At 38.7% G+C, this 12835-nt stretch overlaps 1 protein-coding gene across 1 annotated transcript in view; it reads left to right on the top strand.

Annotated features, from left to right (window-relative positions):
- Window positions 1–218: 218 nt before the first annotated feature.
- Window positions 219–12835, top strand: part of GCFC2 (GC-rich sequence DNA-binding factor 2) — a gene marked incomplete at both ends in the record, with an annotated part of 43711 nt that continues 31094 nt past the window's right edge. Inside the window, 5 exons of the mRNA XM_084234829.1 lie at window positions 219–492; window positions 3256–3381; window positions 6215–6439; window positions 8117–8211; window positions 9990–10105. Of these exons, the coding sequence (XP_084090955.1) occupies window positions 219–492; window positions 3256–3381; window positions 6215–6439; window positions 8117–8211; window positions 9990–10105 (836 nt within the window). The remainder of the gene's footprint in view (window positions 493–3255; window positions 3382–6214; window positions 6440–8116; window positions 8212–9989; window positions 10106–12835) is intronic.

Consider the following 12835-nt stretch of genomic DNA (forward strand, 5'->3'; position numbering starts at 1 on the left):
AATACACCCGGCCCGCACGCCCGGGGGTTAAACGCTCCCGTCGCTCAAATAGCGCGCACGCGCACGCATGCGTCAAGCTCAGCGGGGCCGACGAAGCGCCCAACATGTGCGCAGCCGCCGCGTCCCCGCCGGCGTCGGGAGCGCGCCCGGGTGAGGCGGGACCGCCCGGGCCGGCGTGTGGAGGGAAGCGAGCGCCCGGCGGGGTTCGGGCCTGGGCCATGGCTCACAGGCCGAAAAGGACTTTCCGGCAGCGCCGAACTGACTCTAGTGACAGCGACGGTTCCCAAGAGTCACCTGCTGAAGCCGGTGCCCCCGCGGAGCAGGCGGCCCCAGGCCGTGCGGAAGCGGGGTCTCCCTTCGCGGGGCGCCGCGAGGCGGTGACTGAACGCCCGCTGAGGGCCCGGGGCCCTCGGGGTCGGGGCCGGATCTGGGCCAGTTCCCGGCGCTGTAAGGAAGCGGCTCCCCACGAGGACGGTGGCTCTGGCGGCCCAGGTGACTCGGGGTAGTGGGGCCGGCGCCCAGGGGGAGGCGGGCGGGCGGGCGGGCGCGGGGTGCGAGGCGCCCCGCGGACCCCGCCGGAGGTGTCAGTAACCCACTGTGGCCCACACCCGCTGAGTCTCTGCGGGCCCCGCCGCCGCTTCTCCGTTGCGCGCCCCTTGGGCGAGTGTAGAGAATCCTGCGGTTTGGTGGCTCATTTGTGCTTAAAAATCTGCTGGGCCTTTGCAGTCATCCGTGAGCTGCGTGATGTTTATGAAGAACGTACCGAATTAATGTTCTAGGAAACAGGTAACTAGAACTGTATATTAAAAGGATGTAGGTGACAGACTTGGGGGCGTTTTCTTTTGCATGTTTTCTTTTTCATCAGTTATTTGCAAAAAAAACGAGATGAAGATGATGTCAGTAACACAGGCGGGACTCTGACACTGCACTGTACCAGTCATGGCATTCGATATAATAGTTATTTGGAATTACCTTGACATTCTTAAATATAGAATTCAAACAGCATAAAGTAGCTCACATAAAATGCGTTCTAATTTGAAACGGACCTTAGTAAGAGTACATCTCTTGGTTAGCCATGCGGTAAAAAAATTTTCTCCCCACTAATTTAGTCTAATTTCGGTTATTCCTTATTTATGACCCATTTGTTCAAAGTCTTCTACTCCGTGTAAATCATCTGGTTAAACATTAAGGGAGAATTGAGACCAGGAGTGGTCTTTTCGCCTGTCTTTTAGAACAGTGATTCTCACATTTTTTGGTCTTGGTTCTACCTATAAACACTTGAAAATTATTAGTCCCAAAGAATTTTGTATCTGTGAATTATATCTATTAATATGTACCATGTCAGAAATTGAATTATTTTTTAAAGATTTATTTATGCATACAAGATCTGGGGTAAAGGGGAGAGGAGAGGATGAGAGAAGCCACCAGAGACAGAGTGGGGAGCAGAACAGGCAGATCTACTAAAATACACTGCTGAGGGGACCAGTCGGGAGACAGGTGAGGTCTGCTGCACCATGTGGATTAGTTTCCTGGTTGGTGGGGATCACACTTGTGCGGTGCTGCAGTGGCTGCTGATAGCTTCATAGTGCTGCCACTTAATCCCTGGCACCACCAGGGAGGCCCTAAAATGAATTCTTAATCCATTTTTCAATATTGTACCCCAGTGGCGCAGCGGGTTGAGTGCTGTGCTGTGAAGCTGTCTGCAGCCTCTGAAGCTTGGGTTCGATTCCCGGCAGGCCAGGGAGCAACCCACATGGCGAGACCTCTCCTGCCTCGCCCACTGCTCCCCTCAGCAGTATCTTCAGTCTATCTGCCTGTTCTGCTCCCCACTCGTTTCTGGTGAATTCTCTTACCCTCCCGCGCCTCTGACTGTACCCAAGTTTTTGTATAAATAAATAAATCTTTAAAATATAAAACTTTACCCCTTTACATTAAAGATAAATAGCATATTTTTGTGCAAAATAATTTCCCCACCAGGCTAGAATAGCAAGAGTGGTATTGTTTTCAATTTGCAGATCTCTTTAATCTGACTTAATGGACGGCAGCTGAGCTCTCAAACTAGCTCCTGCATTTATTCTACCTGTTATGATACTCTTTTTAGTTTGATGTAAGAAAACCAGAGATGTTTGGTTAAAAAGGAATACTTACATTTCAATTCTGCTTTAATATTACTACAAATCTCAACAAATAAACTTTCTTATAGCTTAGTTTACAACATGGAAGCTTAAACCATATCATTAATTTTTCCACTGCTGTAACTTCTATTGGTCCCTTTTGCACATTGAATGGATCTTTTACGCATGAACATTGACTCTTTGGAAAGTACAGGCTGGCTGAATTTACAGATCTTGCAAATGTTGGATCCTTACATTGTACGATATTTTAAAATAATCACTGTTAATATTACTGCTGATACCATCTGTCTTTAAGTATTGAAGAGTTATTGTATTCACAGTGGAGGATGTTTTCCAAAATTCAGTTTTTATTTTTTTTTTTAAAGATTTCTTTTTATGCATACAAGAGCTGGGGTACAGGCCAGAGTTACAGAGGGTCCGGGGGAGGAGGTAGAGGATTCACCAGAGACAGGGTGGGGAACAGAACAGGCAGATTGAAATACTCTGCTGAGGGGAGCAGTGGGCTAGTCAGGAGAGGTCTGCTGCGCCATGTGGGTTGCTCCTTGGCCGGGGATCGAACTCATGCTGCAGTGGCTGCACTGAGCTTCATGGACTGTGTCTTAACCCCTTGAGCCACCAGGGAGGCCCCCAAAATTCAATTTTTATTTGAAAATCTAATTCTTGAAATGGCAGGCACAACTTTGCTCATTTTTGAGAAAATGTCAGATATCCATGCCTGAATTTATATAAGACCATAGCTATTTAAGTTTTTGGTATGCATCATATAAATCAACATGTGCATATCCTGCATTACATTCACCACTAAAAGTCCAATTCTGTACAGTACCATACTATTGACCTCTTTTATCCAATTTTTCCATCCCTTTTTCCCCTTCCCTCCTTGTAACTACTAATTTGATCTCACAGTCTTAAAGATTATTTTTGTTTTATTTTAGATCATTAGTTTGTTGTATTTCTTTATGTACACCACATGAGTGAAATCATATGGTGTTTGTCTTTCTCCATCTTGTATGTCTAAAATGTTAGAATTAAAACACCATATTATGCATACACCATGTGTTGTTCAGAATTTCAGCTGTTGATTCCAATATCTTTTGTTATATTTTAAAAATATCCTTAGAATCCAGAATGGTCGATCTTTCAACAGATGAAGAGAATGGAGCTCATCATTCCTCAGAAAATAAGGATGATCAGAGTTCATCTTCTGATAGTTCTCTCTCTCAGGAAGGAGAATTTACATCAATAGGTTGGTAGTTTTTGTAATTTTGGTTAAGAACTTTTTTAAAAAAACAATATTGCATTACCTTTGATTAAAACTAAATTTCAGGGTTACATCATAAGTTTTATGTGTATATAAGCCTCATCTCACCCACCACCAAAGTTCTAGTGCCAGTCCCACTATCAGGTTAGCCCCTATTCTTCCCTCCTACCCCCTTCCTCTCCTCTGGTAACCACTATATTTTTCATAGAGTTTGAGTTATTTTTGTTATTTGTTAAGCTCATTTGTTTTGGTATAGTCCACATATGAGAAAAACCATTTCATAATGGTCTTTTTGACTTGTTTTCCTTTTAGCATAATCGCCTCAAGGTCCATACATGTTGTGGTCAAAGGCAAGAGTGTCATCTTTTTTTAATAGCTGAGTAGTATTCCATTGAGTCTATTTACAACTTCTATATCCAGTCATCCATTGAGGGACATTTAGGTTTTTTCCATATTTTAGCTGGATAACAATATTCTAAATATGGAAACATCATATGACCCAGCAACATCACTCCCAAGTATTTATCTGAAGAATATCTGAATATTAAAAACACTAATTCAGAACGATTTATGCAACTCTTAGTTCAACAAGAATTGGTTGATAGTGAATTACTACAGAAGGTACTATTGGACAATGCTATAGAGGCTAGACAAGGCTTGGTTCAATAAGAACCAGTAGTTCTTGTCATTTTTTAATATGTAATTTTTTATGTAAGTTCACAAGATATAGAAGTTTGTATTTAGTGATGTTGCCAATATTAGGAATGGAAGCCTAATAGACAAGTGAAGCCTTGTCTAGCCTCTATAGCATTGTCCAGTAGTACCTTCTGTGGTAATTCACTGTCAAGTACTTTAGCCACTGTTGCTGCTGAACTCTTGAAATGTGGCTAGTGGGACTATGAACTGAATTTTTAATTTAGCTGAAATTAGTCACATATGACTGGTTAGGGTTTGCTATATTGAATAGTGCTACTTTAGAAGAATTAGTGTAAGGCAATAGTTGTGAAGTGTTGGCAGCACTTCACATCTAAGGAGAGAAGGCAGTGTTTGGAAATGTGTGATAGTTTTTGATTATCACAATAATTGAGGTGATGTTCACATGTGGTACCCAGGAGGCAAGATGATAAAATGTCTTGAAGAGTGCAGAACTGTTCAGCACTATAAAGAATTGTCTCTCCTCAAATGCCCTCTTGAGAAACAGCAATTTAAAGTTGAAAACTTATCTTGTGAAAACAGTTGGAAGAGAATGTATTGACTGGAGAAGAAAAGATTAAAGAGGAATGGGATAAATTTAGAAACTATATGTGGAAAGTTTATTTTTGTTCAAATGATAGATGTACTTGAATGATTCTGTAGTGGAATATCTGCCTGGAGTTGTTCACTGTGGCAAAGACTGCTTGATCTATAGGGACATATTAATGAGTTATAATTCTGTGAAAACATAATATTTTTATTGTAAAACTATATACTAGCTTTATTAATTAATCAGAGATCTGCCCAGCATCTACTGTGGAAATCTTGGAGTTAGATGATATAGGCAGGACTAGACTGTTCTCTTCTTGAACGTTTACTTCTTATCCGTAGCTTGAGGGAATTGAGGGAATTAATAGCTCTATGTAGCACTAATATATCATCAATAAGTCCATTAATTGTGATTTATTAGTTAAATCCCACCAAGTCATTTGTCAGTGAATCACTTCCAATTTAAGTATTTATGCTTCTATAGTTATAAACTTGAGTATTTGAACCTTATTGTTTCATCTTAACCCTGGTTGCACATTAAAATCCCCAGAGAGCTATAAAACACATACTGCTGCCCAGCTCTAGATTGGATCAGCAGAATTTGAATCTGGAATGAAGGCCTCTGTATCAGTGGAGAGTCATGCTTCCCAGGTGATTGTAATTTGTAGCAAGCATTAAAAAATGGTAAATATGTTACGATTTTGAATTTCAGTTCCACTTTAGGTTGTTAGCTGTGCCTCCCAACTTTAAAGCTATGTCTTCTTCTTTCACATCACAATAAAATCATTAAACCAGACAACAAAATAAAGAGCCCTCTGGCAGAGCCCTACATTGCTTCATAATTAATTTTTGGGAAGAGGAAAATAGGTATTCAACCAGTTAAGAAACCATGCAATTTTCCCCACATATTTTAACATCTATAAAGAAAACATGCAACTGTTGAATGCTTTAGGAGGATAAAGGGAGACCAGACCTGTGTCATTTTCCTGATTACTAGCTGATAAAAAGTAAATCACTTGATTTGATATTCTTTATATTTAATGAATATATGTGGTTTCTAGTGATCACCATCTACTGCTTCATAATTCATCTTTTGTTTTCCTTACGACTTATGTTAAGCATAGTAGTCTATAATTTGTGAAATCTATTTTCTGTTTCAAAAATTGGAAGATTTGTATATGTCCAGGGATTTGACATCTTTTTATTTCTCAAAGAATATAAACCAATTTGTAGGAAAGGTTAGAAAGTTTAACTTGAGCCTAAGTGACTTCTTTAATATTTTGAAATACCTGAAATGGGTCCTTTGCCATTTTTGTTTACATTACAGCTTGTCTCTTGCATGAAGAAATTGGGTTTTGTTGTTGTTTTGCATTTTAAAAGGACAGGTTTATTAGGAAAAGGAGAAGGAAAAGAAGAGGCTTATGCATAGTCCTAGGCAGGCAAGAAAGCTGCTTTTGTTTTCAATAAAATTTTATTGACTTAAATACTATATAAATTTGCGGGCTTTTTCATCTTTAAAAGTAAATAATATTTTTGTTGATATTTAGTTTCCATTGTCCTGCTCTTTGTCTTTCAGTAAATATCCCTGATGCAGCTTTTATTCAGTCAGCCCGTAGAAAACGTGAATTGGCCAGGGCACAAAATGACTACATTTCTTTAGAGGTACAACATATATCTACCGTCTCTGGGATGAAGAAAGACAGTGATGAAGATCCTGAGAGTGAGCCTGATGACCACGAAAAGAGAATACCATTTACCCCAAAACCTCAAACACTTAGACAAAGAATGGCTGAAGAAACAAGTACATATTTAATTTATTTATAATATGTGAAGATTAAGGCATTTTTCTTCAACATATATTATGATGTAGTGTCTCATTCTAAAAGGTTATTAAATTTTTTTTTAAAGATTTATCTATGCATATAAGAACTGGGGTACAGGCCAGAGGTGTGGGGGTGAGAGGATTCACCAGAGACAGAGTGGGGAACAGAACAGGCAGACTGACTGAAATACACTGCTGAGGGGAGCAGCGGGTGAGGTAGGAGAGGTCTTCTGCACCATGTGGGTCACCTCCCTGGCTGTAGATCGAACTTGTGCTGCAGTGGCTGTGGATAGATTCATAGTGCTGCACCTTAACCACATGTGTCACCAGGGAGGCCCCTTAAATGGTTTTTATTGATTTTAATTTTTTTTTTTATTTTTTACCTCATTGTTCATTTTTAAACAATATTTGTTTCCCCCCACTCCCTCTGTAGTCCCCATAGTTTCCTTCACCAATGCACTTCTGCACCATCACCTCAGTCCTCTGTGCTCCTCCCTCCTTCTTATCCCTCTTCCTCCTCCTCCCCTGCAGTATGTCTCTGATTTATAACTGTCTATTTTTCCTTTGTTGTGTTTTGTACTGTTGTTATTTTTTTACACTGATGTCTTGTTTGGTTCCCCTATTATATTCCTGCTATAAATGAAATCATCCGATTAAAATGGTTTTTATTTAATATTAATTTGGTCAATGACATGAGCTCTAAAAGACATATTTTTAGAAGTTAAAATAATTGTACAGTATCTTATTTTTGAAATTGATATATTTCACTGTTAACTTTTTAAAGACTTCTTTTAGTATGGAAGTAACTACAGAAATTTTAGGTGTCATATATTAAAATCTTTCCTACTCAAAAAAGAAAATTTATTGACCAATGACTATTAGGTCTCAGTTTTACTGTCACATTTGTCATTTAGGAACATATGTTTTATCAATGTTTTTGTCATTTCAAATAACTTTTTTTTTTTTTTTCAAAATAAGACTTGCTTTCTTATAACCCAGAAATTATTTTTAAATACATGCATCCTCAATGGAATTGAAAATCTCTGATAAGGGAAAACCAATGTTTAATTTTTCCAAGTTTTCCCACATGTGATACTACAGTAGTTTGAATGGGATAGTTTCGTTTTAAGAGTGCGGTTTCTGGGGCCTCCTTGGTGGTGCAAGGGGTTAAGACGCAACCTAGAAGCAATCCGCAGCCACTACAGCGCAAGTTCGATCCCCGGCTACCACATGGCGCAGCAGACTTCTTCTGACTCGCCCGCTGCTATCCTCAGCAGTGTATTTCAGTCGATCTGCCTGTTCCTCTCCCGACTCTGTCTCTGGTGAATCCTCTCACCCCCCACACCTCTGGCCTATACCCCAGTTCTTTCATGCATAAATAAATAAATCTTTAAAAACAAAAAAATGCAGTTTCTGGAGGCAGATTGCTGGATTGAAGTTCCAATTTCACAGTCCTCACACAGGTGGCTTAATCTCTTGATGTCTGAATTTTCTTTTAATAATTGTGATAATCTTTCTTCACAGTATCATTGTGAAGACCAAAATAGCACAATAAAGGATTGCTAAGCCAGAACATTACATTTACATATAAATGTTAGCTGCTGCTATTAAAATGAAAAAAGACAATATTTATACATGAACTTTTTATTCCTCAAGCAACCAGAAATAAAGAAACAAGCGAAGAAAGTCAAGATGAAAATCAAGATATTTGGGAACAGCAGCAAATGAGAAAAGCAGTTAAAATCACAGAGGTAATAATTTTTATACCATGTATGTAAAATTCTTGTGGCGGCTGTAACAAATTGCCACAAACTGCATGACTTGAAACAATAGACATTTAATCCTCTTACAATTATAGAGGCCAGAAGTCCAAATAAAGGTGCTGGCAGGACTGTACTCCTTTTGAAAACCCAAGAGAAAATATTTTCTTGTCTTTTCAGGTTTTGATCACTCTAGCGTTCCTTTGTGGCTGCATAACTCCTTTCTGTCTCCTCCTTCACATGGCTGCCTTTTCTACTCCTGTACTCTTTTTGTCTCTTTTAAGGCACTTGGTTATTATATTTAAGGCCCACCTGTATAATCCAAGATGATTTCATATTGAGATACTTAATACAATGACACAGATTCTTATTTCACATAAACTTATATTCAGATTCTGGAATTAGAGTAGGAACTTATCTTTTGAGAGGCCATCATTCCTTTTACTGTACTTTATCCTTCCAAAAGCTCCAGAAGAGAATCTACTCCTTGACTGTTCTACCTTTTGGTGGCTTTTTGGCTCATCTCTCTCTGCTATATCTTTTCATCATCTCCTTTTATTATATCCCAAAATTACCTCTCCCTCTCTTACAAGGATATGTAAAATTACTTTTAAGGCCAATTTGGCTAATCCAAGAAAAGCGCCTCTTCTCCAGATCCTTAATTTAATCACATATTTTGTAACATTTACAGATTGACATACCTTTTGGGGGTCAACATTCAGCACACTACAGCCACTTAACAGAGATAAGCATTAGACTCTACAGTCTTTGCAAGGGAAAACACAGCTAAACAAAATAATTGGGCTAAAGTCTTCCAAATTCAGTGACAGTTATGTTCAGGGTCCTGAGAAGGCATAAAGAATTAAGTGAGAGGTTTTATAGAGAGTAAGATGAATGGGAATGCTCAGAAAGCCTCTACATAAATGGTCAGTTTTAAATGGGTCTTTGAAAGATGTTTATGATGTAAAGGATTCAAGGCAGAAGACACGAGTAAAGGCATAAATACTTAACAGTCTGCTTAGCTTGAGAGTTTGCAAGTATGATTGAAGATGAATGAAAATATTGGTGAGAGCTGAAATGAGAAATGATGATGCCTCGTGAAAAAATACAAAAAGAATGCTAGCTAAAGAATTGGCTAATTATCTGACCCATTTCTTTACGTGTCATTATCTGAAACATGTTCTTCAGGACCTTTTTAATATTCTGTCATATCACGGTGATGATGAGCTATTATTAGCCAGAGAATAGTAATATGAAATACACCATGTTACAAAATGTTTTAGTCAAGAAGGCATTCCTCCTCTACAAGTGACAAAAAACCACAGATGACAGTGGCTTAATCCTAAAAGCTTTACCATCCATCACACTTTCACTTCTCCTTAACTGGCGTGAAGTTAAGTAGCTACTTCTGTCATGAAAACCAAGTATTTAATTTTGGGGAAACAGGCATAGTTAGGCACATGTGTTTACCACACAAAATAATAGTCACTAAAGACTGTTAAGTCTTCAACAACTGCATGACTTTCAGAGAGTATATTAGGCTATATAAAAAACACTAAAAACACTTGAGAACCAAGCTTTTGTGAAAAATAAGATTTTATAATTTGCCTCTTGCATGTGAATTTAAATTTTCTGAATTTTAAAAACATAACTGAAAATTTTCAAAGCCTTGCCATTTTGAGCTAGTGAGAACTTGAATATCTGATTGTTCATGTTATCAATATTTGAAGACAAATGAATGTTTAAAACAACAATATTCATATTTTTAGGGACGAGACATAGATCTTTCCTGTAGCAATGACTCTCAAAGAAGGAAGAAGTTTGATACTTCCATTTCATTTCCACCAGTAAATTTAGAAATTATAAAGAAGGAATTAAATACAAGGTAAGTAATACTCATTTTAAAATTTATTTGCCCGAGATATTTAATAGTGAAAAAATGATGCTGTATTCTTTATTAAATGTAAATATTAATGTTAAGCACATTTGTAGGCGAAAAATTGCATCATCTTTGTTACCACACTAAAACAACTCATTTTGGGTTTGTTTTTTTTTTTTTAAAGATTTATTTATTTATACAAGAACTGGGGTACAGGCCAGTTGCGCAGGAGGGTGAGAGGATTCACCAGGGACAGAGTGGGGAACAGAACAGGCAGACTGATGAAATACACTGCTGAGGGGAGCAGCAGGCAAGACAGGAGAGGTCTGACGCACTATGTGGGACCCTTGCCGGCTGCCCAGCCAGAATTGAACTGGTGCTACAGAGGCTGAGGACAGCTTCACAGCGCTGTGCTCAAACACCTGTGCCACCAGGGGAGGCCCTTGGGTTTCTTTTTAATAGTAATAAATATCACATGGTTAAAACCAATAAATATCAAATTCTGTTTTTTATTTACTTAATATGGTCATAGCTTTTTTCTGCATTGTTAAACTTAAAAGATATTGAGGGTGAAATCAGCAAGATTGCAGAATAGGAAGCCCCAGACCTCATTTCCCTACAGAGTTACCAACTTAACAGCAATGTATGGTTCCTAAAGCCTTATGAGAATTCCAAAAACAAGTTAGGAGGTTTCAGTACCCCAGAAAGCTGAAAGCCAAGAATATCCACATTGAAACCAGTGAGAAAAGGCATTTCATTTCAGTCACAGCAACTCTACCCATAAGCCAGCATAGCTTATATTTGAAAGAGAAAAACCCCAACTCATGACTTCCCCATTGGTAGGAAAAGAGAAGAGTAGAACATACATCCAATATTATGACTTTTCAGCAGACTGGTTTATGCCCTACCTACCTCTGAATTCTGATTAGAATTATCTCACCTTGGATACCTGAAGATGCAGACATCAAAGGAAGAGAGGCTACAAATTCCTGAAAAACAAACTCAGAAATCTCTCTTGAATTGGGAAATTACATGTAGAAGTCCAAGGAAGATGCTTTCTCATAAAAGGTTCAGGATATACCTCCCCTCCCACCTTGCCCCCAGAATTTCCACCAGGGTGAAGTTCTCCCTTATAAGAAGCCAGTTCATTAGTGCATTTTTTTTTTAAAGATTATTTATTTATTTATTTATTTATTTATACAAGCACTGGGTACAGTCAGAAGTGCGGGAGGGTGAGAGAATTCACCAGAACCAGAGCGGGGAGCACAGCAGGCAGAAGGACCAAAGTACATTGCTGAGGGGAGCAGCGGGTGGCAGGAGAGGTCTGTGCGCCATGTGGGACCCTCCTCTGGTGGCTGGGGAGCAGCCGGGAATCAAACCAGCGCTGCAGAGGCTGTGGGCAGCTTCTCAACCCAGCGCTCAACCGCTGCGCCACCGGGGAGGCCCTCATTTGTGCATTTTTGAATGCATACAACACAAAACAATAAGACCCACAAGGAAACAGGAAAACACAGGCCAAAGGAACAAAATAATCCCAGAACTAATACTAAAGAAACAAAGATATATGAATTACTTGGAGAATTCAGAATAAACATTTTAAAGAAGGTCAGTGTGCTACAGGAGAACATAGATAGACAACAAAATCTGGAAAATAATGCATGAATAAATTGAGAATATCAACAAACTAGAAAAAAGGAAACATTCTGGAGATGAAGAATACAATAACTGCACTGAAAAATTCACTAGAGGGAATTAATATCAGACTTGAGGCAGAAGAATCAGTAACCTTAATAGCTGATCATTTGAAATTATAAAATCAGAAGAACAAAAAAAAAGTGAAAAAAGTCTAAGGGACTAATGGGAAACCATCAAGCACAACAACATACACATTATGGGTGTCCAAGAAAAAGAGACAGAATGGGGGCATAGAGCTTATTTGAAGATAATGGCCAATAATTTCCCAAACAGAAGAGAGAAATGGCTATCCAATTTCAAAAGACTCAAAAGGATTCCAGTGAGTATGAGCCCAAGAGACTAACGCTGAGATTATCAGACTTTTAAACGACAAAGAGAATTTTGAAAGCAGGGAGACAAAGCACCTCTTCTGGTACAAGGGAATTGCCATAGGGATTATCAGTGGATTTCTCAACAGAAATCTCTACAGACTAGAAAGGAGTGGGACGATACATCAGAGTGCTGAGAGATGATGCCAACCAAGAGTAGTATATCTGGCAAAATTGTCCAAAATGAAAGTAAAATAAAGACCTTTTCAGGTAAATAAAAGCCCAAGGGATTCATCACCACTAGGCTTACCTTACCAAAACTAAAATAAGTTCTTCAAACAAATTAAAGGATGCTAGTCACAAAGCATACAGAAATTAAAAGCTTTCTGGTAAAGGAAAATGTCTAGACAAATAAGAATCTAATGTGAAAATCACTTATAATTCAAGTATAAAATTTAAAACAAAACAAACTGTTAAAGGATACAAAATGATATAATTTTGGGTCATCAATAACAAGAAGTAGAGGAGGAGTTTTGTATGTGATTGAAGTTATCAGCTTAAAATAGACCACAAGAATTGTAGGAGTTTCTTATAATCTCCCTGGTAACCACCAAGAAAATACCTATGGAAGATGCACAAAATAAAACTGGAAAAGAAACGACATTAGTACAAAGCCAAATAAAAAAGGAAGGCAGTAAGAGACCACCAACTGAACTAACTCCATAAGACTCCT

This window comes from Talpa europaea (assembly GCF_964194135.1).
Source record: "Talpa europaea genome assembly, chromosome: 6".
Classification (NCBI taxonomy): domain Eukaryota; kingdom Metazoa; phylum Chordata; class Mammalia; order Eulipotyphla; family Talpidae; genus Talpa; species Talpa europaea.